Here is a 27,504-nt window from a genome sequence, read left to right as displayed (position 1 = left end):
ACTTTCACACACTGGAGAAGGAAATGGCAGCCCACTCCAGTGTTCTTGCCTGGAGAATCCCAGGGACAGCGGAGCCTGGTGGGCTGCCGTCTATGGGATCACACAGAGTCGGACACGACTGAAGTGACTTAGCAGCAGCAGCAGGGCTTTGTTGCTTCACAAACTTTTCTCCAGTTGCGTGCAGCATGTGGGAGCTACCCTTTAGCTGTGGTGCTCAGGCTCCGCATTGCACTGGCTTGTCTTGTAGTGGAGCGCAGGCTCCAGGGCACTCGGGCTTTAGTAGTTGCAGCTCCCGGGCTCTAGAGCACAGGCACAATGGTTTAGGTGCTCCGAGTCACGTGGGATCTTCCCTGATCAGGGATCGAACCCACATCTCCTGCATTACAGGTGGATTCTTTACCACTGAGCCACCTGTGAAGCTCTGAATTACTTTTTAAGTTATTTAATGTTTTTTTTAGTTTTTTAGTAATCAAATTGGTTCACATGGGTGTAATTGTACTCATCTTTTACCTATCCTCATTTTGATTGATGACTAAATATTTGATCAAAGTGTTATTCATGGGTCTCCTGGCAAATAATTTTTGCTCTTGCCTCTGTCTCTTTCCTGATAAATACATACATGCATGTGCGCTGAGGCGCTTGTCATGTCTGACTCTTTGTGAACTTATGAACTGTACCCAACCAGGCCCCTCTGTCCAAGGGATTCTCCAGGCAAGAATATTAGAATCTGTTGCCATGTGCTCCTCCAGGGGATCTTCCCGACCCAGGGATTGAACCCAAGTCTCTTTTATCTCCTGCACTGGCACACAAGTTCTTTACCACTAATGCCACCAAGGAAGCCCGAATATATTCATACATACATATATGAATATATGTAGACTTTACTGAGACATAATTCACATAGGATACAATTCAGTTACAATGTACAATTTGATAGCTTTTGTGTAGCAATTTGTAGCTTTTCATCATATCAGAAAGTGATGAAAACTATCACCACAATTGCTTTTAAACATTTTCATCACCCCTAAAAAGTCATCAGCAGACCCTCCCCAATTCTCTATACCTATCATCTCCCTGCCCTGGCCATTTGCTAATATACTTTCCTATCTGTATGCATTTATCTACTCTGAGCATTTCATATTGGTGAAATCATATAATATGTGGTCCTTTGTTAGTGATTTCTTTTACTTAGGATGTTGTTGTTCATGTTTATTTATGCTGTAGCATGTTGTAGTACTTCAGTTCTTTTTATTGTCAACTAGTATTGCATTGTGTGATTATGCCACATTTTATTGACCCAGTCATTGGTTCATGGTATTTGGATTTTTTCCATTTTGTTACTATGAATGATGTAACTGTGAACATTTATGCTTAAGTTTTTGTATGAACATATATTTTCATTTCTCTTGGACATGAGTGAAATTGTTATATAATAACTCTGTTTAACTTTTAGAGTAACTGCCAGACTCTTTTCCAAAGTGGCTACACTATTTTACTTTCCTACCAGTAATATATAAGGATTCCAATTTCTCCACAACCTCACAAACATATATTATCTTTTTTATTATAACCATCCTAGTAGGTGTGAAGTAATATCTCCTTATGGTTTTGATTTGCATTTTCCCGTTGGCTAATAATGTTGAGCATCTTTTCATGTGCTCATTGTTCATTTGAATATCTTTGCAGAAATGTCTATTCTTGCCCATTTTTTTAATCAAGGAATTTGTCTTCCTCTGTCCTTTTAATGTGGCCTGAACAGGATGCTGATATGCTGACTGGTGATGAACAGGTATGGAAGGAAGTCCAAGAATCCCTGAAAAAAATTGAAGAACTGAAGGCACACTGGAGTATCCTTTTACCTATGGACTGAGATGTTCATAGGATTGCTTCCTTACTGGTTGGAGCCTGGTATTAATGAATTCAAGTCCAGGGTTTGACCTCTCCATGAGCCAGAGAGCTTCATTCTGTTCCACACTCACAGGCTGCATCCCTGACCCCAGCCAACAATTTCAGTAATGGCAAGGAAAGATTGTGGTAAGGTCAACGTGAATTCCTCACCATCATTAGTTGATAATCAAAATTTATAGCTAGGATTAGTAGGATAGTATGGAGTATGCTCTTTACATATGTACAAGGTAACAAATTTCTGGATTCCCTTCCTCCCATGACCTACATCTCTATAATATATAACTTAAAATCCTTATAATTTAATGACTATAGTCAGCCATGACTACAGTGGTAGTTGGAGTTGCTGCATAGTACATTTTCTTGGCATAAATAGTAAGGACCGTGAGTGGGTCACATTTTAGAGTAAGGAGAGACCGTATATGATGAGGTCCTCTGGGAAGGCTCCACCGATGTTATCCTGTGTGAAAAGTAGCCCAAATCAGGGACAAGGTTTAGATAGGCAGAGGCTGAGAGGGAGCCACTTCCAGTAGTGGAATTAGCTTGAGCAAAAATGTGACAAAAAGAAACCACAAGGTAAGGAGAAAGAGACTAAGGTAGATTAAAAAAAGATTGCAAAACATTGTCAGATAAATTATATCCCAGGCGCTAAGAAAATCTACAAATGAGGTTTCCAAAGTACAGTGTTCTTTAAAGAATTGGAGAAGAGCAGGAGAGGCAGTTAGACAAATGTTCCTATTTTTTAAAGGTGAAATAAGTAATTTCTGAAATCTATAGTTCCAGTGAGTTTTTGTTGTTAGCAGTTTTGGTAAAGAATCTCAAGCTAGTGACAAAAGGAATGGAGAGGAAGCTGTGATCACCAGGATGCTGCAGGGGTTCATTAAGAGCCGGTGAGTTCACAGAGTCATGGCTTGCTTTGGTAAAGTTTGTATGTAGACTTCAGAAAGAGATTTGATTTTAAGAAGTAACCAAGAGATTTATGCTAGATGCTAGTGTGACCAGACGTCTCATTAAATGGTTGAATAGCCATACTGCACAACTGATGCTTAATGGATCACTAACACTGTGGAGTATTCTGTTCCCAAACCAGTCCTCTTCCTTTGATTCAGTACCTTGTCTGAGGATGCAGAGCACAGGTTCATCAAATTCTCAAAAGTATATGGAATGGAAGGATGGCAGAGGTGGGATGACAAAATCAAGAGCTCAAAAGATCTTTGAAGGTTTGAATGATGCAATGATGCCTGAGATGAAGATGAAATTCAACAAAAGGGTATCTCACATCTTCTATTTGGGCCAGAAAGTTCAAGTGTATAAATATGTATAAAGTTTGACAACAGAATCTGTGATAGAATTTTAAGGTTTTTAGTAAACATCAAAATTCAATAACGCTTAAGAGTATGATATAATCTACCCCCCCCCCCAGGGGAAAAAAAAACACTCCTGTGATCTTGGACTCCATTAATAGAACTAGAGAATAGAAAATGAGAAAGGTAATAGTATTAGTCCAATCATATCTAAAATTTTCTCTTCAGTTTGGGGTAGGACACATTCAAAGGGATAAAGAAGAAAATGAGTTTTGAGGCATGGAACCAGGATCAAGTGGTATTTGAAACTCTGCAGACAGGATGGGAGACAATTGGAAAGCAGTCGAATCTGAGAGCAAGAGGGCTGTTCTCAGGCCCAGAGAGCTGTTGTTACACTTCAGAAAAGACTTGTTCTGGGTAGTGCCCTGAAGAGAAATTAGGGCCCAAGGATGATCAGTTCAGTCTCAGTGGGATGAGTTTTACTGACAGCATTGTGCCAGGTGCCTTACTGGTTATAGCCCACTTATGGTCCAGGAAGGATTAAGAAGACACAAGCCTGCGCTCCCAGCCCTCATAGTAGTTGGGTAGTAAATACATAGATTAATTTTGAGGGACATTGAAAGCACAGCAGTCAACTTTGGGAGGTTAAAGAAGGTTTCACAGAGGAGGCGACTGCCTGGGAGGGCTAGGAGGAGTTCACCAGGCAGGCGGTGGAGAAGGGGAGACCCTGAGGGAGAAGCCTGTGCACGCACGGAGGTGCAGCCACCTGCGGCCCAATTACAGTTGTTCAGTGTGAGAGACGGGAACGCGGTCGGGCCTTGCTTCAGTGTCGTGCACCGGACTAGATGTCATGTGTAGGCTCGGGGACCACGGGAGGATTGTAAGCAGTGGACGATGGTAAGAGCCCAGGGTTGTCAGTCTTTGAGTCTCAAGGAGTTAACTCCCAGGTGGATTCACTGTGTTCCCCTTTCTCTTTCCCCCTTAATTTTCTTAACAGTCATGGGAAACTCTGCAGAAAGGTGCCTGTCCTGGCATCAGTACTCTTTTCTCTTCAGATAGGCTGTCTGCCCTGTTCTCCTCACTGGAACAGAATGACTTGTGGTAAACACCCAGCAAATGCCAGGGACTAAACTTTTGAGCAAACATACATGTCAGCATTAGCTTGGGAGAAAAGCCGCTTAGTTAAAATTATTCCATTTTTTTGCTCACTGAGGTGTTTTTACAGGAAAGGTTTGCCTTGTTTGCAGGAGACTTGCCAGTGTTGCGAAGGAAAGTCGTCATGTGGTTCCTGCCAGCTTGCTGGGGCATAAAGCAGATGTATTCCTATCAGCGGCTGCATCTGGTTTTTACTTCCAAGGCTTGTCACCTCAAACCTCTTTAAAATGAGTTGGAGCATATATAAATGAATAGGCAAATAATAATGGCAGTCTCACAACTTGATGTTAAAATAGGGTCAGAGTCTTGCCACAGAAATGTCTGGGCATTGTGTAAGAGACAGTTGTTCCTCCTGATAATCCATCACATAGCTAATCCTAGGATGAAAAGCCACAGAGGTTAGCCTGGAGTTTGTTACAAAACCAGTGCATTGCCTAAGACACCACCTCCCCCAGCTTCTAGGGAATGCATGCAGTAAACTTTAAGCACACATGTCAGATGAGTAAAACAGAAAGCCACAAAGTCACTTTTCTTCAGTAAATGTACCTCTTGCAAGACCACAGTTAACTCCTCAAAGACAGGACTTGGCCTAAAGTGATAGAGTATCATGTACAGAAATGCTCATTAGCCGTGTATTTTGGTGCTTGAAGTTCTACCCAGGTAGTCAGGCCTGTAGTGCGAGGTATTCTGCCTTCAGACAATTATATATTTCTTGTGAGGATTAGTAAAGATATGAGCTCTCGGGAGTTTAGGGGAAAATGGATACATGTATGTGTATGGCTGGGTCCCATTGCTGTTCGCCTGAAACTACCACAACATTAATTGGCTGTAATGTTAATGATAGTTCTTTAGTCATGTCCGACTCTTTGCCACCCCATGGACTATAACCCCCCCAGGCTCCTCTGTCCTTGGAATTCTCCAGGCAAGACTAGTGGAGAGGGTAGGCATTCCCTTCTCCAGGAGATCTTCCTGACCCAGGAATCGAACCCAGGTCTCCTGCATTGCAGGCAGACTCTTTATCTTCTGAGCCACCAGGGAAGCCCCTCCCCAGTACAAAATAAAATAAAAAGTTAAAAAAGAAAGATATGAGCTCCCACTCACATAGCTGACTTGATTGGTTTATTTAAACTGTTTACTAATGTGTTGGAAAGCAGTGCCCTGAGAGTCTGAATGCTGGAAGAAGTAGATTTGGCTGAGCACACACACATTGTTTTATAGACTTGGATCACTTTTGTTTTATACTCAAAAAAATTTGAGATCCAGTAGAATGGATTTCTTTCAATTGCTTCCCCTTGTGTGCGCCTATGGGTTGTGTTTTTGGCTTCATATATGCCCAAGGTTCAAACGACACAGAAGCAAGAATGAGCTCCTCCTTTTTTAAAAGGAATCTCTCTAAAGCTTCTTTAATTTCAGATGAGTTTTGAAACAGCAGCTAACAGAGTAAATAATTATAAAGTGAACTTAGTCTTTAGCTCAGTTTAATAAATAGCTGCATTCATTTGAGGACTGGGTTTCAAGAGAATTCATCTAGTAGGACTAGGAAGGAAGAATGACTCTCTGAAAGTCTAATCCCCCAAAGCACAGGCTTGGTTGGAAGATGGTTTGTTGATGTAAACAGAATTTCCTTCTCTGAGACACCACTTACATGTTTTTGTTTCTCGAGTGTGTTTTCAGGCAGCTCATCTGTGCAAAATAATGGGCACTTCCTTCCCTCCTGTGCCTGGGAGCTCTTCAGCCTTGTAGAGACTCTCATTTTACTTTTGTTTTCCCTTGATGAACACAATGAATCCTTAACTGAGGTTAATAACAGAGTGGGAACAGGTTCTGGCCATGTGCCAGTCGATCATAAGCAGTAACGCTGAGCGGCTTCCTGATATCAACATCTACCAGCTGAAGGTGCTCGACTGCGCCATGGATGCCTGCATCAACCTCGGGCTGCTAGAGGAGGCGCTGTTCTATGGCATCCGGACCATGGAGCCTTACAGGTGAGTCGAGGGGACAGGCTAGAGTAAGGGGTGAAGGCTCGAAAATGTGACCTCATGCACATCACTGCTGCTTTATAAGCGTGTTGCATCTGCTGCTCGCTGTGTGTGTAAAGCCAAACCTTTGTTCATTGATGCATTCATTCATCATCTATAAAGTTCCTTCCATGTGTCAGACCTCTGTCTGTGCAGGGACTAATGAGATGCTGTCTTTCTGTGGAGCCAGTGATTCTAATAAAGTGCACTGCTCGAGGTGGCAAAGGCAAGTGCAGAGCCCGGGGCTGGGGGAGCAGAGAGGAGTGCAGCACAGACGTAGCTTGGGGGGTGGGGCTGTGGCATTAGCTCTGCTGATCCAGGAGAGGATGCCGTGGGGGGCCCTCCATCTGGCTGACAGCAGTGCTGGTTTCTTTCACTTCTCAGGGCTTCATGATTCTTGGGGAGCCTTCACTTGAATCATTTGACCTCCTAACTGCTTTATGACCCAAGCTGGAGAGCAGGGAGACAGCCCTCTCAAACACATCATTGAGTCAGAGGAAGGAACTATTGGTCATTGTTTCTTGACTGGTCTCAGCTTCTCCAGGCCAGTGTGTGTTTTGCCCCAGATCAGAGGAACTTTGCGAGGAATAGCAGTGTTAAAGTCAGGTGCTGAGAGTTTGACACTGGTGGGTGTGGGAGCCTGGTTTGCAGCGGGCTAAGAACCTAAAGCTGTGGAGGTGATGGTATTACAGTTGAGCTATTTCAAATCCTGAAAGATGATGCTGTGAAAGTGCTGCACTCAATATGCCTGCAAATGTGGAAAACTCAGCAGTGGCCACAGAACTGGAAAAGTTCAGTTTTCATTACAATCCCAAAGAAAGGCAATGCCAAAGAATGTTCAAACTACCGCACAATTGTATTCATCTCACATGCTAGCAGAGTCATGCTCAAAATTATCCAAGCCAGGCTTCAACAGTATGTGAACCGTGAACTTCCAGATGTTCAAGCTGGATTTAGAAAAGGCAGAGGAACCAGAGATCAAATTACCAATATCCGCTGGATCATCGAAAAAGCAAGAGAGTTCCAGAAAAACATCTACTTTTGCTTTATTGACTATGCCAAAGCCTTTGACTGTGTGGATCACAACAAACTGTGGAAAATTCTTAAAAGAGATGGGAATACCACCTGACCTTCCTCCTGAGAAATCTGGATGCAGGTCAGGAAACAACAGTTAGAACTGCACATGGAACAACAGGCTGGTTCCAAATCAGGAAAGGAGTACGTCAAGGCTGTATATTGTCACCCTGCTTATTTAACTTACATGCAGAATACATCATGAGAAGTGCTGGACTGGATGAAGCACAAGCTGGAATAAAGATTGCTGGGAGAAATATCAATAACCTCAGATATGCAGATGACACCACCCTTATGGGAGAAAGCAAAGAACAACAAAAGAGCCTCTGATGAAAGTGAAAGAAGAGAGTGAAAAATAGGCTTAAAACTCAACATTCAGAAAACTAAGATCATGGCATCTGGTCCCATCACTTCATGGCAAATAGATGGGGAAACAATGAAAACAGTGAGAGACTTTATTTTGGGGGGCTCCAAAATCACTGCAGATGGTGACTGCAGCCATGAAATTAAAAGATGCTTGCTCCATTGGAAGGAAATATATGACCAACCTAGACAGCATATTAAAAGGCAGAGACATTACTTTACCAACAAAGATCCGTCTAGTCAAAGCAGTGGTTTCTCCAGTAGTCATGTATGGATGTGAGTTGGACTATAAAGAAAGTTGAGTGCCGAAGAATTGATTTTGAACTGTGGTGTTGGAGAAGACTCTTGAGAGTCCCTTGGACTGCAAGGAGATCCAACCAGTCCATCCTAAAGGAAATCAGTCCTGAATATTCATTGGAAGGACTGATGCTGAAGCTGAAGCTCCAATACTTTGGCCACCTGATGCGAAGAACGGACTCATTGGAAAAGACCCTGATGCTGGGAAAGATTGAAGGCAGGAGGAGAAGGGGATGACAGAGGATGAGATGGTTGGATGACATCACTGATGTCATGAGTTTGAATAAACTCTGGGAGTTGGTGATGGACAGGGAAGCCTGGTGTGCTGCAGTCCATGGGGTCGCAGAGTCAGACACGACTGAGCAACTGAACTGAACTGAAGAACCTAAGTTTGGAAGATGAGATAGATCAGTCTAGAATAAGGACACAGAGACATACATATCACCATCTGAGGCTGGAATAGCCATCTCCAGCATGAAACAAGGTCACCAAGTGTGGTGAAGGTGCCTTGAAAGCATCTGAGACCTGCAGGAGTTAGAGGTGGGGGATGGTTGCCTAGGGGAAGCAGGGGCGCTGTTCCAGGCAGATGTCGAGTTTCTCAACTCTGAAGACCGTATGATGTCAGCCCTAAGGGACTGAGCAGAGGGAGGATCCAGTCTAGACTTATGCAACATGGACAACAGGCAAGGGAGTGGTCCTCAGGGAAGGAGGAGAGGGAAGCAGAGCCCTGGGTGCCATCTGTCTGCACTTGAGGAAGAGCCTCAAAAGACAGTGGAGCGGGGAAGTTACCAGGATCCACGTGATAAGAACAGAAGCAAGTCCAGGGTCTAGGATATCAGTTCAGGCAAAGGAAGGAAGCTGGAAATGACATGCTTGGTCAGGAAGCCAGGAGCATGGTGCAGACCCACCAACCAGGTGCATGGCAGAAGTCCACAGGCCAGCCACGGCACCCGGGTGACCCTGAGGGTGTTTTTCAGAGCTTCTCTAGGTGGTTTCTTCCACTGCCTTGTGGTTGAACAGCTTTGGAATCCAGACTGTGAGTCAGCTTTAATCAAACTTTTAAGAGATTGCCTTGAGGGCTGAGACTGTAGACTTTCCCATGAGTGTGAAATGTCTGTTAGATATGATGAATCTTGTGGGTTCTCAGAAAATAAGAATTGAATACAAAGAGATAAGACTTCGTTCACTTTCTGAGCCTCTGTGTTGCAATGAGAGGCAGGTTGGGGACGGTTGGTGTAACCTCTCTGAACTCAGGGCTGGGTGTCAGGACACTGAACTGCAGGCTGCCTGATGAGTGAATGAATGCCAGCCAGGAGACAGAAAATCCTCCTTCCTCCAGACCCCCCTTGGCAGCCACTCACCCCATGTTGCTGGCTGGGCTGGACGCACTGACCCTTCCTATCCATCCTCCCCTTCCTTTCTGCAGCCAAACCACCCCCACCCCCAGTGCAGAAACATACATTGGTCCCCTGATTCATTAAGAAGGCAGCGTGCCTTCGAGGGAGCTCTTTCTGCACGTACTTTTGAATCCTCTTTTCTCCATACCCGCTGAGGCTTCTCTGAAGGACTTTCTTACCCCTTCATTAACTGGCAGTTTCACCAACTTAAATTTGAATCAAACAAAGATGCCTTTCTTGTAAGTGAGGCCAAGTCCACCAGAATGTACTCCATGTTGTTTGGAATACATTTGCTTATGTTTCTTTGGTGTTTGGCAGGTCGGGTTCACTCTGTAAATGTACCCTCTGTTCTTAGGCTGGGTGACATGTTTCCAAGCTTCCCTCCATTTTTCCTCCTGGAGCTTGTTACAGAGTTGCTCTGTGGTGTTCTGTATTTCAAGAAATCAAATCTGCAGTGATCCACTTCAAATGAGTGGGAACTGAACGGTTTGCTTTCAGAGCTGTAGCAGAGAAGACAATGAGTAACCCAGAACCAACAGAGTTAAGAGAAAGGAGAGAGGGGTGGATGCTGGCAGACTTGGTCTTTTTTCCCCTCAAGCCCTTTAACAATTGTAAACTGTGAGGTGGGAATCCCAAAGTGGGCAGTGGGTTTTGACCCACTCAGCAGTCTACACCATCTCCCAGCAGATGCTCTTTGTTTTATTGTGTTAGCCCCTCAGTCATGTCCAACTCTTTGCAATGCCATGGACTATAGCTCACCAGACTCCTCTATGGAATTCTCCAGGCAAGAATACTGAAGTGGGTCGCCAATTCCTCCTCCAGGGGATCTTCCTGACCAGGGTCTTCTGCATTGCAGGCAGATTCTTTACCATCTGCACCGCGGAAGCCCAGCAGATGCTCCGGGGGGCCTTTTTGTCCACCTGTAGCCAAGGTCATGGGCAGGTTAGGCATGCGTTACTGAGAGGTGACTGGGTTGCCGTCTGCTGTAACAGGTTTACAATGTTGATATTACCATTTTAAACAACTGGATTGAGGTCAAGACTCTCATAGAGATTTTGTCACTGCTGACCTTGGTGAAATCGTAACTGCCACCCTGAGAGAAGGTGTCCATTATTCCATTTTTATCCAATACAAGTCAATGCATTGCCCTCAGCTCCCTTCTTGCCACTCCATTTATTTTTACTCAATAGAAGTTCCTTTTATGATGCAACATAAAATATCAAGTTCTTTATGTTCCATAAAGCAATTTAGAATTAATTCACATAGGACAAAAAGTGTAATCTTGAGTATTGACTCATAATATGTCCCCTGAGGGTATCTGTGCATGTATCTCTGATTATATATTCAGGGTCATCTGTCGCTTAGCACTGCAAACATTAAGCAGAACGAAAGTAAGTTAAAGATACTTCACAAATTTTATTTAAAAATTTAATTCAGTCAAAACTCAGCCATATGATACATTGGGTCCTGCAAGTTAGTTTGCCAGTTGGTAGTTTAGAACTTGGAAAGCATTTTCTTTTTCTTCCATTTATTTTTGGAGGCTAATTACTTTACAATATTGTAGTGGTTTTTGCCATACATTGACATGAATCAGCCATGGATTTACATGTGTTTACATGTGTTCCCCATCCCAAGCCCCCCTCCCACCTCCCTCCCCATCCCATCCCATCCCTCTGGGTGGAAAGCATTTTCTTATTGAAGAAGGTGTTAAAGATCATGCTGAAGTCCCCTGGACCAGCCCGTGAAAGTCTGCTCAGCATCATCAATGTAGGCCATAAATTAAAAAAAAAGAAAGAAAGAAATACAAAAAATCAAAATTGTGCATAGTTTTAAAAACTAAGATTTGAATTATGTTGAATACAAATGAAACTGGATTTTCTTTAGGAACCAGAGGATGATATGGAAATATAGAGGCTTTTTAAGGCTTCAAGGAATACTTTCAAGATATTTGCACATTCTGTTAATTTTTATGGTAAGAACAATGTATACTTTTGGGAAAGGACATTTTCAAAACAATGGAAAGGTAAAAAACAGCCCTCATCTTTCACACTCCTGTCCTACTCCCTAATGATAGCCATGGTGAGTTTCTTTCTGAACTTTTCAATGTGTGAGGCATTCATCTGAATATATTTCAAAGCCCCACTATCCCCTCTTTCCTCACGTTCCCCTCCTTTCCTCACTTTCTCTCTTCTTCTTGTCTTTCTTAGGAAAAGACTCGGTCCCAATCCTGATCTATTAAATATGCCTACTAGCGCGGCGGGTGGGGAAAGAAAGGTGAGAAGGAGAAAAAGAATATAGAAGCAGTGGAATTCTCCTCTGTGGAAGAGAGAGAAGGGAAAAAAATAGGGTCTCTCTCTGTCTCATGTTCTGTAACTGACTTTTTTCACTTTATAACCAATGTGGACATTTGGGCCTCATTCTGTACCTATTCTCTTTAACAGACAGCTAGTGTATCATCTCATGAGTGTACCAGAATTCATCCCTCTCATTTTCATGTATGTTTACCATGTCAGACAATACTATGGTTAACAGCCATGTACTTGGATTCTTGTGTTCCTATATGACTGAATCCATAGGGTGAATCCACATGGTAAATTCCTTAAATGCTAATTTGCTCTAGCAAAGGTGATGTTCATTTTCAATGAGATAACTATTACCAATTTGTGTCCCCCATCCACCAAAATGTCTGTCTTTCTTCCAAAGGATTAAGAATAGATGGCATGATCTTGCTGATATCTGATTTAAATTCATTTCACAATATATAAGGACCTTCTGATTTCCCTGATCAAGGTCTGCTCTTATAGAGTGACGTTTGCTTGGACTGATTTACTTGTCCACAAGTAGTGCTGGGTGTGACATTTTGTAAATTACTTTTAAAGATGCAGAAGAACAGGCATGATGAAGGATCTTAAGCATGAGTGTGTATATGATGGTGCGATGATCTGAGAAAGAAGTAAGGGGGTATGAAATCCTCCTCAGGGGGAAGAAAGCATGAAAGAGTAAGATTTCATCTTAGGTCAGTTTCTGTGCTTTGTTGTAAGGAAAAAAAAAATGGTGGGAAGAATGGAAGTAAAATGCATCTAGTGGTTTATGTACATGACATAATTACAAGTACGAGTTTGTAAATCAGACATTGCCAGTAATTACATAGCAGCCGCCTCCATTTACATTTTGCCAGTAATTTTTAACTTTTCCCTCAGAAGCTTTAGCAGATAAGTTAATGAAATATAAGGTTTCATCAGAGCAGTACCTTCTACTACTGTTTCCAAACTGGCTTTTCTTCTGAAGATGTACAGTTGGTCTTTTGTGGGTTTTTTTGTCATCCATCAATATGACGTTCTCGTCTGGGAGCCAGCAGGGCGTGTGCGTGCATGTTACCCGGGTGCACTCACTTACTCAGCACTTCCTGGGCCTGCTCTGTTCTTCCTTCACGTCTCCATATCACACAGACCTTGTGAGATGGCTCCAGGAGGATGTTCCTCTCCGTATCCCTGTCACTGAAGCTCATCCCTAGACCGCAGGGTCTTGTGTGGTAAGACTTCCCTCAGCCACACTCCTAGAGGAGGACCCAGAAAATCAAGCCAAGTCAGGTCTCCACCCAGGAGTGGACGCGAGCATCTGAGTTTCACCCAGTGCTCTGTTCACTTGCCTTGTTTGCCATCTACCTTCCATGCTGAGCTTTACAGAATTATTTCACCCAATGAATGAACAAATGTTTTATTCTCTGCTTACTGATGTGGACAGTAATCCCTTAGCCACTTAGTCATTTTTTTTATACACTGTAATTTTCAATTAAAGTATCTTTGGTGGCCAACCCCCTGTATAAGGTTTTTGAGCCCTGTGTGCATGTTTGTGTAAAGCACAGAGTTACCCAATACCTCTAACCACAGCCTCTCTCTTTGCTGCCAGTTCTGTGAGCTTTGTTTCTCAGCCATTGCCTCTTGTCTTGACACTGGGGCAGTGACCACCTGCTTGGCCATGGGGGGACGGTTCCATTGAGATCTAAGTGCTCTTAATTTTACCCATTTGATAGCAGACCTTTAATTTAATACCAAAGACTGTCTTTTTTTGGGGGGGAGTGGCAGAATTATTTATTTATTTGTTTTTGGCTAGGCTGGGTCTTCGTTACTGTGCGAGCTACTCTTTAGCCGTGGTGCACGGGCTTCTCGTTGCGGAGCATAGGCTCTAGGCATCCAGGCTCAGGAGTTGCAGCTCCTGGGGTCTTGAGCACGGGCTCAGTAGTGGTGGAGTGTGGGCGTTGCCCTGTGGCATGGGGGATGTTCCTGGCTTAGGGATCGATCCCGTGTCTCCTGCCCTGGCAGGAGAACTCTTCACCAGTGAGCCATCAGGGAGGCCCCCAGAGGGCTCTTTTAATTTAGAATCTAGAAATATAACAAAAGGAGAATGCAAAGGCAGAGAGGGGAAAGGAGAAGACAGTGAGGGCAGCACCTATGATGAGCTGCAGCAGTTCAGATGCACCTGTGTTTACTAAACTACTGACTCGAGCTCCTGCCTACTTACTCCCGTTTTCCAGGCGTGCATAATCTGGAGCTAGTGTGAGCCTGTTGATAGAATAAAGGAGAGCAGGGTAAGCAGTTTCTCTCACTGTACTTTCCTCAGGGCAGAAGAAAAATGAAAACATCTCACCTTCAGTGGTCCACTCCTCTCAAAGTACCCTAACTTCCCCTTTTGCTACCATCTTGCTGAAGATGCCACCTGTATGTTTGGGGAAAGACCTATTTATCAACAGTGTGCTGGATGGTTCCAGTTATATATGAGAATAATCCAGCTTTGTGGTCTTAGTTCTGAAAGAAATAAAGGACAGTCTGTGCTTGGAGTTGGCATGAGGCTCTGACAGTCTCTGAAAGAGATGAGGGGTGGCCACGAGCCCACCCATCCTCCTTGATGCAGCGGTTCCTCTGTCCATGGCTGCCACCCAGGCTCTCTGGCCTCTGAACAAGGGCTGCAGATTTTTCCAGAGCCCCTAGCTCAAAACAGGCTTAGGGCATGGGCCAGCTTCAAAAACCAAGTCTTCATCCAACCTGGCTATTCCCAAATAACTGGGCACTGCTGGTATATGTACAGCCCCTGCTGGGAAGGGAAGGTGACCCACACATTGCCCCCAACATGTTGTTCATAGCAGAACACACGTAAAACCCACACTTCCTCCTGCCTCCTGGCCGTACTGCTTCTGATGTTTGTCTCCTGGCTACAGGAGGGCCACCCCCTGATCATCTTTCAGAGACCCCACCTTCTGCTTTGTCCTGGACCCTAGTGTTGAAATCTTTGCTGAACTTTATTCGGGCCCCCATCCTACCCCCCACCCCGTCCCATGCTTGAGTTATTAGATCAGCCCATTGCCCATAGCCACATTCCTCCTCTCAGACAAGAAGAGCCTGCAGCCTCAGGCCAACCTCATCTGTTCCCACGCTTACTTTGACTCTTGAAACCCCAGGCCAGGTGGGGACATAGGACCTACCTCTCCCCTGTTGCATTTGTCTGATTCTCAGTAAACAACTTCCCCGTGGCATCAGATGAAAGCCATGCTCCACCCTGGGATCAGGTACCTGCCCAGGAAGGCATTTCATCTTCTGCGTTCACCAGTGTGTATCCTCTGAGAAACGGTGTTCAGTCCTCCTGTTTATGAAAGCATTTCCAGAAGAAAAACATTTCTCATTCCATTTCACACTTTTTTTTTTAACTTTCACAAGCCATCGCTGAGTACTTTGACTTTGCTGACAGAAATCTTCCGTTTCTTATTACAACAAATTGTACCCCGAGCAGCAGGATATCAAATCCTAGGGAATCTTTTGGGATGCGTTGAATTTCTCCTGTTGAATCAATCTCTTGCTTGGCTGCCCCTGCAGGCACATAGCTGCTATCTCTTTTCCTTTTTCTTAGCTCTTGGAAGAGAAAGTAGGAAAAAAAAACAAAAAAAAAAATTCCATTTTCCTCCGTAGGGAGCCAACAGAAAATCAGGCAGGCCTGAGAAATGGGAAGTGACAGATACAGCTTCAGAAGGTTCAAAAAGAATCCATGAAAACCAACCTTAATTTCATATAAATACATGTTTTATAATTAAACAAAAATGTTTTGTTTTTGTTTGTTTTGTTTTTCACATTCTATTTATCTGTGTTATTTGAGTGAAGTCCATACTGAGTTTTCAGAAATTCTCCAAGGATAGATGAATGGACCTTGGATTAAATTGCACAAGTAAAGCTGATTTATCAAGCCTCATACATTTGATCACTTACAGAGAGTGGTGATGGCAATTTGTAAGGAACAGTAAGAGGTCCTTGAAATAAATGAAAGATGGGGAGTAAATAGCCCCCAAAATGATAGGACCCAATTCTTGAGAGAGCCAGGTTATTTTGAGCTGGAACAATATCCTCCTGCCTAGATAGTTCAAAGCTCATGAGAACATGAAAAGTCAGTGTTAGTCGCTGAGTCCTGTCGGACTCTTTGGACCCCATGGACAGTAGCCTCGGTCTATGGAATTCTCCAGGCACGAATACTGGAATGGGTAGCCATTCCCCTCTTCAGGGGATTTTTCCAACCCAGGGATCCAACCTTGGTCTCCTGCATTGCAGGCAGGTTCTTTACTGTATGAGCCGCCAGCATACTGCCTGGGGTGGGGAGGGGGTATGTGTGATATGTTCAAGGGATGCAACCCAGCCAGGGACGAGGAAACTGGCGTGCAAGGGGCGGCAGTTTGCGGCCTTGAACAGCGCCAACGGCGGGGCCCTGGGGGCCGCGAGGGGAGTGGAGACAGCACCGGCTCTACAAAGAATGCATGGCTGATGGAAGTGGTGCTTCCCACACAAAGCGCACGAATCACGCGATTACACTGCCCTTCAGAATTAAAGAGAAACAAATCGGCTCTTGCTTGTAATGGGAACTATCACCTTAATATCCTCCCAGAGTGAGATGAATCGGTTTCAGCCGTCACAGAAGCATCCGCCAGCTATCCTTTAGCATCATCTTTTGAGAGGACCGGGTGAGAGGACGGTAAGAGCTCTCCTCCACCTTTCAGCTTCCCTCCACTGAAAAGTAATTGCTCTTATTTATTAAGAGCCTCCTGTGGACCAGGCAGCTTGCTTCTCATCCTCTCTGCACAGTGAGCAGGAAGCTACCACATGCGGAGGCTGAGGCTGAGACCTAGGTGACTTGCAATCTCCGTGGCAGAGCTGGGGTTCAGACTCGGGCCTTACGTTTATTTATTTTATTGTGATTATAATTTTCCAGAAGAGTGTTTGAGTCAGCTTGACCCCGGATCTGCTTGATTATAAAAGTCAGGGTTGTTTCTACGCTGAGTAGTCTTTCCAGCTCCACCACCCTGCCTTCCTGCTACATGCATCTCATGATTCTTCGTTACCAGTGACAGAAACCCAACTCAGGCTGCCTAAGCATTGAGGGGAGTTTGCTGCCCACAGAACCGCTCAGCCAGAGTCGCTGTGACAGAAGTCAGGGATCCAGGCTGGGTCATCAGTCGGGTCTCTGCCTCTCTTACTCCTAGTCCTTCCTCCTCTCCCCACATCTGTTTCTCTCTGCTCCTTCCTCTGTGTTGCCTTTATTTTTTACCACACAGGCCATCTCCCCACAATGCAGTAGAGACGATGGCTTCCAGTAACTCCTGTTCACGTTCTCCTAGCTCTGTGATAGAAGAAGAAGTATTTCCTCTAGCTCTAAATTTTATTTTTTTTAGTTTTTGGCTATGCCATGTAGCGTATGGGATCTTAGTCCCCTGACGAGGGATCAGAACCGCAGCCCCTGCAGTGGAAGTGGGAAGTCATAACCACTGGGCTGCCCTGGACATCCCTCCAGCTCCACATTTAAGAGTATGTGTTTTGGGTGGACTTGTTTGACACCTTTGGGTCTCATGCTTTCTGCTGCCTGGACCAAGGGAGACGATAGGCTGGCAGCCCTTCCAGTAACAAGGTAGGAGATGGACAGAAACTATTCAAAAGCTTGGATAGTGGGTGAATGATGGACAAAGTAGAATGTTCTCCACTGTACTAGTATACTCAGAGATGGTCTAGTAAAAATTATGGAAAGAAAAAAATTCATATATATTACCATGTGTAAAATAGATGGTGCCCACACGTGTCCGACTCTTTGTGACCCCATGGTCTGTAGCCCGCAAAGCTCCTCTGTCCATGGGATTCTGCTGGCAAGAATACTGGAGTGGGGTGCCATTTCCTCCTCCAGGGGATCTTCCCCACCCAGGGATCGAACCCACGTCTCTTGAGTCTCCTGCAGGTGGATTCTTTACCACTTGTACCACCTAGGAAGCCTGTGTAAAATAGATATAGCATAGGGGGCTCAGCCCAGTGCTCTGTGACAACCTAGAGGAGGGTGATGGGGCGGGTAGGGGTGGGAAGGACAACCTAGAGGAGGGTGATGGGGCGGGTGGGGGTGGGAGGGACAACCTAGAGGAGGGTGATGGGGCAGGTGGGGGTGGGAGGGACAACCTAGAGGAGGGTGATGGGGCAGGTGGGGGTGGGAGGGACAACCTAGAGGAGGGTGATGGGGCAGGTGGGGGTGGGAGGGACAACCTAGAGGAGGGTGATGGGGCAGGTGGGGGTGGGAGGGACAACCTAGAGGAGGGTGATGGGGCAGGTGGGGGTGGGAGGGACAACCTAGAGGAGGGTGATGGGGCAGGTGGGGGTGGGAGGGACAACCTAGAGGAGGGTGATGGGGCGGGTGGGGGTGGGAGGGACAACCTAGAGGAGGGTGATGGGGCGGGTGGGGGTGGGAGGGACAACCTAGAGGAGGGTGATGGGGCAGGTGGGGGTGGGAGGGACAACCTAGAGGAGGGTGATGGGGCAGGTGGGGGTGGGAGGGACAACCTAGAGGAGGGTGATGGGGCAGGTGGGGGTGGGAGGGACAACCTAGAGGAGGGTGATGGGGGCAGGTGAGAGGGGGGAGGGAGATTTAAGAGGGAAGGGATATATGTTTACTTGTGACTGATTCACATTGTTCTACAACAGAAACCAATACAACATTGTAAAGCAATTATCCTCCAATTAAAAATAAATTTAAAGAAAAGGAAAAATCCCAAGGTGGGAAAGAGAGTCCAAAGGCTGATAAATAAAAAGTTATGACATGGGAGAGAAAGAAAAGACAGCATTGTACCGTTAGGAATGAAGTTCTGCAAAAGCAGATTCCTCGAATTGTAAAAGGAGCAGCTGGATTCAGTTGGACCAGAACACAGGTTAGCTGCTTAAGAAGTCTGCTGTAACAGGAACGGATGGGTCAGGGTGCTGGTGAGGCCCTACCTAAGGCAGAGAAGTTGTGTGAAAAAGTGTACCCGATGGCAGCATGTGATACATCTTGTGCAGGGTTTTCAGTCCCTGTGTGTATTACCTGTTTCTGGCTGTAGGCACCAAGGAACATAACCAGAACGCATTCAGTTTGGAAGTGCTGCAGAAAGAGTACACTTTGATTTCATCAAAGCGTTTGATAATGTCTTCTGGTACATTTCCTATAGATGGAAAAAATAGGCTAGTAAAGTTGGTTTATGCCTTTTAAACAGCCATTTCTGAACTGTTGCCATTAACAGATTGATAGACTCCTTTGGGCAAACATATAATGGTATGTGTCTCAAAGCTCCACTTTTTTGGTTCTGAATCAACATTTTTATTAAAGACTTAATGAGATGAATACATAGGAGTTATGTATATCAAATTTGCAAGGGATGCAAAGCTAAGTAGAATAATTAATACTTTGGAGGACTAAACCAAACTTCAGAATTATCTCCTTAATTAGAAATATTTGGCCAATACCAACAACATGAACTTAAACAGGGATACATGAAAAAGTCTGCATTTGTGATGAAAAATTCAGTAACAGGCTGGAGAGTTTTTGTAGTATTTTGTAGTAGATAATTTTTGGATGCCCCACCAGCATTCTTTTTCTTAATAGAACCTCAGATGTCCTAGCCATGTAGTTTATATGTGATTGATTGACCACAGGGGCAGTTCATGATTAGCTTAAGCTAGAAAATCATATTTCTCTGGTCTCCTGACTCAAGTCAGACCAGTTAGAGCCAATGATGGTCTATTCTTAGACTTTTATTTGTAATATTAAGAAAGTAAACTTCCCTTTCCTATGCCTCATGATAGAGGAAGCATATGGCTGCAGGAGATGCAGGCTGCTAGGTTATAGAGAGAGAGAATGGAGAGGAAACCCAGGAAACACAGGTAAGGAGTGGAGAGAGATCCTGGTTCCCATTGCTTAAGCATTGCCTGAAACCAAATTCAGCCCTGTAGTATTGAGTTACACAACACTTAGGCTGATAAGTGTCATTTCTTATCAGCCAGTTTGAATTGGACTTCTTGGCTCATATAATGTAAAGAATCCTAACTGCTGTCTGTGGGGGGTGGTTGCAGGAGATGAGTGCAGTGCAATGGCCAAGAAAGATGATGTCGCCTTATATTGCATGTGCAAGTCGCTCAGTCATGTCCGACTCTTTGCGACTGCATCAACTGTACAATCCATGGAATACACCAGGCTAGAACACTGGAGTGGGTAGTCTTTCCCTTCTCCAGGGGATCTTCCCAAACCAAGGATTGAACCCAGGTTTCCCGCATTGCAGGCCAATTCGTTACCAGCTGAGCCTGTATACTGCATGATTGTAGGTAATTGGAAGAGACTGGATACATGCATCTACCACACTGTGTCTAGAGAGTTCCTCGCTGAGAGTGACCAGAATGAGAAGACTCTTGTAGTGACATTATATGAGAAATGGTGGATGAAAAACGGAGAGGTTTTACCACAAGGCGAAGAGACTTTGTGAAGGAATGGGAGACCGTTACACGTTTTCAGATTTAGTGAATTTCAGCTGTAAGTGTAGGAAGGGGGAGAAGGAAATGGCAACCCACTCCAGTGTTCTTGCCTGGAGAATCCCAGGGACGGCCGAGCCTGGTGGGCTGCCGTCGATGGGGTTGCACAGAGTCGGACACGACTGAAGCGACTTAGCAGCGGCAGCAGCAGTGTAGGAAGGGAGTAGACTCTTCCTCATAACCCGAGGAGGAGGAGCTAGAATGTAGGACTTGGAATTAGAAGACGACACTTAGCATGCCAGGATATTAGGAAGAGCGGTTTATGACAATTCAGGTGCCCAGTAGTGGTCAGTTCTGTTTTGAAGAGTAGTAAATTACCCATTTTTGGAAGTGTGTACACAACAGGTGACCATCATTTGGAATTTTATCAAAATAATTCCCTTATTAGGTGGGAAGCTTGTCCAGATGAGCTTTAATGTCCCTTTTGGCTGAGATTGTGAGTTTCAAAACCCTCCAAAACCTCTTCAGTTTTAGTCACAAATAAAGTACAAAAACAACCAACTCAACTCTGATTTTCCATTGCCTCGATTATCATTAAGTTATGAATGATACATAATTTTCCTTCCTCTGCCTGGCTCTAAGAGAACATCCTAAGGGTAAGTGTGGCTATAATAGCTTATAATCTTTTTCTATAACTTGGTAGGTGGTAGAATAGTATATATAATAATGCATAGAGAGAATAATATATATCATTCTCTATATAATAATATAGTTATAATAATACATTATTATTCTACCACCTACTAAGTGTTAGTTGCTCAGTCTTGTCCAACTCTTTGAGACCCCATGGACTGGGGCTTGCCAGGCTCTTCTGTCCATGGAATTCTCTAGGCAAGAATACTGGAGTGCCATTTCCTTCTCCAGGAGGTCTTCTCAACCCAGGGATCTAACCTGGGTCTCCGGCATTACAGGCAGACTCTTTACCATCTGAGCTACCAGGGAAGCTCACCACCTACTAAGTCGTATATATATATATAACAGAGTGGGGCTTCCCTGGGAAGGTATAGAATTGCAGGAGGTATAGAATCTGCCTGCAAAATGCAGGAAACCCGGGTTCGATCCCTTCCTGATCTCAGGTCAGGAAGATCCTGTGGAGAAGAGAATGGCTACCCACTCCAGTATTCTTGCCTGGAGTGTCCCATGGACAGAGGAGCCTGGCAGGCTACAGTTCATGGGGGTCACTAAGAGTCGGACATGGCTGAGCAACTAATACTTTCACAGAGTGATATTGCTTATGTTATATGTATGTATACATATACACTGATACACACACACACACACACATATTCATTCATATATATTTTAAAGGATACATTTCTTATCAGCTGCATTTGTTTTAAATTGAAACAGTTGCTAACCTCTAGAAAGTGAGAGATTTTTACACTTTAAAAAGCCTGAATTTCTAGCTTTGCTTGGGGAGTCGATATCCTGGTGACAGTGGATCCACATCCCCGAAGCGTTACTCGCTGGGCAGGGCAGCAGTGGCTTTTTAAACCTGGCTTGTGCTCTGTCCGTTGCCAAGGTCCCCACCGTTCCCGGACCAGACCAGCTTCAGCTTCACTCAGCCGCGTCCTCCCCGCCCCAGTGGGCTTGTCGGTGTGTGATCTCTGCCCCGAATGTTGCCTTTTTCCCTCCTGGCCCTGAGCTGGCAGTTAGCACAGAAGCCACTGGGAGCAGGAGAGAATTAAGATGTGGAGGCATGCTGCTTCTCAGACCCAGAGAACATGGAAGGAGAAGAAGAAAGCTGACACTTCATTCTCACCCGTTAGTTTTCTATGACAATACAAGATTTTAATTTTAAAATTTAATAGAAAATGTGGCATTTTTCACTCTTAGAAATGGATGAATAAAACATAAGAGTTTGCAGATTTATAAAAATGTAGCATCTGGGTAAACGTTAAGTACCTTTTCCCATTAAGTTCCCTTGTTATCAGTTTCTAATGAACTCAGAGTCTACTCTTCCCCAGGACCTCTGATGCACACGCTTGACCCCATTCTTGTTATGTTCCCCAAACTATGTTCCCTGGGGATAATTATTCTTTTGATCTGATGTGAAAAACCATTATGGTCAAGTGAGTCTGGAAAAAGGTAGGATAAAAAAACAAAAATGGCTTCAGATCAATTTGCTGAAAATCAATTACTGGTAGCCAGCTCACTAAACACCAGTTCCATGATAGACCTGTTTGCCACATATGCCAAATTTACCAATGATGATCTAGCAGCTTTTTAAAAAATGTTCAGTCAGATGACCGGACCTTGAAAGATACTTTCCTGAATATGAACGAATACTGAGATGTTCTCCAAGATGTTGGGAAAATACAAATTCTGGAATGCTAACAAAAATGAAAATTCAGTTTATTTGAAAAACTCCTACTTGAAATAGTACACTTTTTCTATCTAATGGTTCAACGTTTCATATGTGACAGGATTGCTTCAGCTATATTTGATTTTCTTCTATACTTTCAAAATGTCATTTAAAATTTTTTTTAACATTTTAAGCATTTTTAACATTCTTTCTAAGATTTGTTTACCAATTCCTTAAAAGCTTACTAGCCTTAGTTCTGTATTTCTATCAATTTAGAATTTAAATTCAACTTAATTACTTTAAAATTCTGGTATCTTTAGGGAGCTTTTGAACTTATATTTAATTTAAATGTTCAACTGCTAGAAATACTAAACTATGGCTGATAAGCCACTGAAGGAATTATGGAATAGACAAACTTTACATGCTTGACATTTTAAACAAAGTTAAAAAAAAACATTCAGAAACATCCAAAAGAAACCAGAAGCAACCTAAACAGTCTTATTTGTGGGAAAGTATCCATTTCTATTAATTTATATTTTACTAACTTTTTGCAAGGTTAATACTTCTTCGCCACTTGAACATTTCTGTCGAAACTTTGAAGACATTCCCACTATAAGTCATGTCCTGAAGGGAAAAAAATGACAGTTGGTAAATTTGTTAAAATCAGCAAATAATTCATCAAATTTATCCTGCAGTCACTTGACCTGCTTTCAGATGGAGTTAAACTGATTTATTTTGTGCAGAACTTCTCAAGGTTTTTAATAAACTAGTGTACATTTTGAATGTCTAGAAGAGGCATTTAGAATAAGATGATAGTTTTCAGTCTCAAACAACTGCAAAAGGCACAAACCATGAAGGAGTTTCACACCACTACTTGGGTGACAGGGGTTGGCCTCGCTTTGGTGCTTTGGGGCTTTGTATTTAAGTCCCATTAATTAGATTTTAAAGCTTTTTTTAAAACCTCGTATCTTGTTTTTAAAATAACAGGCTTCTGCCTCCCTACTTTCAAGGTTGTTTCTTAAGAGCAACTTTTTAAAAACATTACTGTTTTCAGTATTTCTGATAGTTATTTTTATACCTCTGAATAATGTTTTTAGATTTAGGTTTCTTGTGTATTACCTAATAAATTATCAACTCCTGGCTAAGAAAAACTAAAACTCTACCTTATACTATCCTCTTTTCTCTATCCTTCCTCTTTCTTTCCATTACAAAATTATATTGTTTAATTATCTTAATGGATACCTGTGAAACTTAAAGCAATATACTGAAATTTCTATTTCTCATTCTATCCACTTCAGGCATGTCCCTTGGTTTCCCACTCTATTAGATGGAGATTTAGTATTCCTGTTCTTGATGAAGAATTAAGATATAAAATTCTCATCAAAATGACTTTCAATGGCCATTTTAAAAGCCTGCTACCCTGTCTTCTAAGATCTATTATTTCTGATTCTACTTGGATTTGGGTTTCTTTGTTGATCATCATTTTATCTTTCTGTAAGTTTTTAGGCTCTATTCTTCTGTTTGATGTTCTGAAAGTTCACATTGATGTTTCTAGGCATAGATTTTTTTCATTTATGCTACATCCTTTCATTTTAAAGACTCTTCCTTTATCTCTGGGAAATTTTTTCTTTATTTTTTTCTTTTTAATTCAATTTCATCTGTTTTCTCTGTTCTTTTGTCCTGAAAGTCCTAGTAGTTGGATGTTTCTAGTGTCTTGGATCTTTTGCTTTATGTTCTGAGAGTTATCTTTGACTTTATTTTCCAGACCTTTATTAGAATCTTTATATCTCAGCAAAAATTTTGTTTCTAAATTGACCAGAACTCATTCTTGAAATTTTCCTTTTTCATGGCTCTCTATTCTATTTTCAGACTCAGCATCTTCTCGAATCTAAGGATAATTGGTCTTTCAAAAAATTCTTTCCCATTTGCTGAATGATCTCTGTTTCTTCAAGTTTTTTTTTCCTTCAGTTTATTTGTTCTGATCTTTTTTCTGTGCTCTTTCCTTGAATTTTACGTGCTTCTTGATTCATATTTTTTAACAACTTTGTTGAGGTGTAATTCACATGCCATGTCACTTACTCATTTAAAGTTTACAGTTGCTTTTAGTATATTCAGAGAGTTGTACATCTAATACTATCATCAATTTTAGAACATTTTCACTATTTCCCTCTAAGGAAACGCTATGCTCCTTAGCGATCATCTATCCCCTAATCTTCTCCCTCAGTCGCACCCACCCCCACTGCCCTAGGCAACCACTGTCCCTCTATATTTGAAAATAAACGATTAGAAAGGTCAACTTGTTGCTCCGTGGGTTTCAAAATGCAGTCGGTCAGAAGACAGTGCTTGAGAAGGAGGAAAAGGCAGAGGCTGAGACTGAGTAGAACCCAAGTCCTAGAAAGCTGGGTGTGGGAATCAGGACCTTGGAGAGCCCTGAGAGGGGCTGGTGTTGCAGGTGAGCAGTCAGACCTTCTGTATTGATCAGCTTCACTTCTGTGTTCAGGATTCAACCCTGCCACAGATGTTGATTCAGTGCCTGTAGACTGGGTCCCATAAGGGGAATGGAGGTGAGGGGACATGTGTATCTCTTTCACAGCTCTGTCTCCTGCACTTGGCATACTGTCTAACACAGTAAGTATTATATATTGGTAGAAGAATTCAGTGCCATTTGTTTATATAATGCCTTACAATTGCAAAGCACCTTTGGTATCCTCATCCCTTATCTGAGATAGGCAGGTGTGCAAAGGTGGATTCACCACCTTTGACATGAATGAGATGAAACTGCAGGATTCTCCACTTGCATGAGCCCCTTCTAAAACCCTGTTCTCAATCATGCGTTTGCATTCTTTTCTTTAAAGAAGGCCTACAAAATTATATTTTGTAGAGTCAGGCATCAGAAACCCTGAACTTAGGTTGTCCTCTCTAGATAACAGCAGATGTTTGTTATTGTTGTTCAGTCACTAAGTAGGGTCCAACTCTTGGCAATCCCATAAACTGCAGCATGCCAGGCTTCCCTGTCCTCCACTATCTCCCGGAGTTTGGTCAAATTCATGTCCATTGAGTCAGTGATGCCATCCAACCATCTTAGATATGATTAGCCCCAACTTAGAGCTATTAAAGCTGTGGCTGAAAGAGTTGGGTGCCTCACCCAAGGTCACACATCTAGCAAGAGGCAGAATATTTCATACCTGAATGACTTTTCCCGCTACTTGTCCCCCTCACCTCCCCCTGCCCCCCAGAGGAGTGGCTTCTGATTGGTTCCTGTCCCCAGGGCAGCAGCCACTGGGTTTGTCAGCAAGGGATGGGCCCAGGGCAAATGGTGAGGACTATAGGTGGCTGGTTTCTATTGCCCCCCAAGCTCACGAACTGTCTCTCTATCCAACAGGAACCAAACAGGGAAAGCCACACACACACCTACGCCCCACCTCCGCCTACATACTTAGGTTTCAATTATGAAATACCTTTTAAAGTATCTTCTCTAAACAGAAATACTGAATTCTCCTTTCCACTTCTGTTTCTGAATAAGACTTATAATCTTGTGTTGTTTCATGGTCTTCAAATAAAATGTAAGGTCTAAGGGGAATGAAAAAAAAAGTCAGAGATCATATTTTCAACTGCCAACTAATTTGGTGATTCTCCCAGGTGAGAAAATCAATGTCTGCTCTGGAGAGGTGAATCATGCATTCCATTAGGTTGTGCCACCGTGATTTTCTTCTGTGAAAATTAACTTACCCTCCATGCTTTTCAGTTTCTCAGTGAAGTATATTTCATGCTTGCCTTTCCCCAAACACAGATATATGTGTTTTGAGTACAAATCTAAGCCATTGATCCCCAGAAGAGGTGGTCTGAATCTGTTGGAGGATTGAACTAAATACCTCAGAGGCGGAGAAGAAATCTCCCAATGTCTCAGGTCTGAGTCTCTGATAGCCAGCCAGCCTCCAGGCTAACATGAGACCTGGCTCTAGGGGTTTCATTCTTTCTAGAACATCCTTATTCTCAAATTATTGATCCAGTAGCAAGTTGGTCCCCTTAACTCACAGATAATACCATGGTGTGATCGGAAACGCCAAGGTTGCAGAGACTTCTCCTTCTTTCCATGCTGCTTCTCTCGGTGTTTGCATCTTCACCCTCAACCCTTCACTGGCCCAGGCTTCACCTCGACTTGGTGTTTTTGTTTTTATAGTTTCATTTATTTATTTTTGACTGTGCTGGGTCTTTGTTGCTGCCTGTGGGCTTCCTCCAGTTGCGGTGGGCAGGGGCTATTCTGTAGTTGTGGTACGCGGGCCTCTCATTGCAGTAGCTGCTTCTGTTGCAAAGCACAGACTCTAGGGCACTCGGGCTTCAGTCGTTGCGGCACATGGCCTCAATAGTTGCAACTCCCCAGCTCGGGAGCACAGGCTCAGTAGTTGGGGTACATGGGTTCAGTTGCTCCATGGCATGTGGGATCTCCAAAGACCAGGGATTGAACTTGTGTCTCCTCCGTTGGCAGGTAAATTCTTTACGACTGAGCCACTAGAGAAGCCCCTCCACTTGGTGTTGACTTGTGCTCATAATAGCATTAGGATACTTTCTTCCCTGCTCTCAAGCAGCCACTGCCCCAAGCCCTCTGTACAGCTACACAAGCTCTTGTCCTGGAACTTTCCCATCATCCAGGAACCAAAAAGGGTGGGTGCCCACACCCCTTCTGGGATCTGCTCCATTGCTATGACTGGCATCATTTCTGATTGATGAGGAACTATGCCATACTGCAAAAAATCACCCCAGCTCCTGACAAAGTCTGATCACTTGGGAAGGGGGCTGAATTGTGTAATAGGCTCCTGTTTGATACCCAGTGCATGCGTACTG

General features: G+C 43.6%; 1 protein-coding gene and 1 long non-coding RNA gene across 5 annotated transcripts in view; one reads left to right on the top strand and one right to left on the bottom strand.

Moving 5' to 3' along the window:
• The window catches only part of SMYD3 (SET and MYND domain containing 3), a 716,821-nt gene that overhangs the window by 606,134 nt on the left and 83,183 nt on the right, over window positions 1–27,504 (top strand). For all 4 annotated transcript variants that reach the window (XM_070474406.1, XM_070474407.1, XM_020915229.2 and 1 more), the window contains 2 exons: window positions 1,760–1,847; window positions 6,175–6,349. In XM_070474406.1, coding sequence (XP_070330507.1) covers window positions 1,760–1,847; window positions 6,175–6,349 — 263 coding nt within the window. The remainder of the gene's footprint in view (window positions 1–1,759; window positions 1,848–6,174; window positions 6,350–27,504) is intronic.
• Window positions 17,565–19,256, bottom strand: LOC110151810 (uncharacterized). Its single transcript, XR_002318164.2, has 3 exons — window positions 18,880–19,256; window positions 18,649–18,791; window positions 17,565–17,806 (listed from the first exon to the last, which is right to left on the bottom strand). It is a non-coding gene; the product is annotated as an uncharacterized lncRNA (long non-coding RNA).

The sequence above is a fragment of the Odocoileus virginianus genome, chromosome 11 (genome assembly GCF_023699985.2).
Source record: "Odocoileus virginianus isolate 20LAN1187 ecotype Illinois chromosome 11, Ovbor_1.2, whole genome shotgun sequence".
Lineage (NCBI taxonomy): Eukaryota > Metazoa > Chordata > Mammalia > Artiodactyla > Cervidae > Odocoileus > Odocoileus virginianus.
This window is presented reverse-complemented; position numbering and strand designations above follow the sequence as displayed.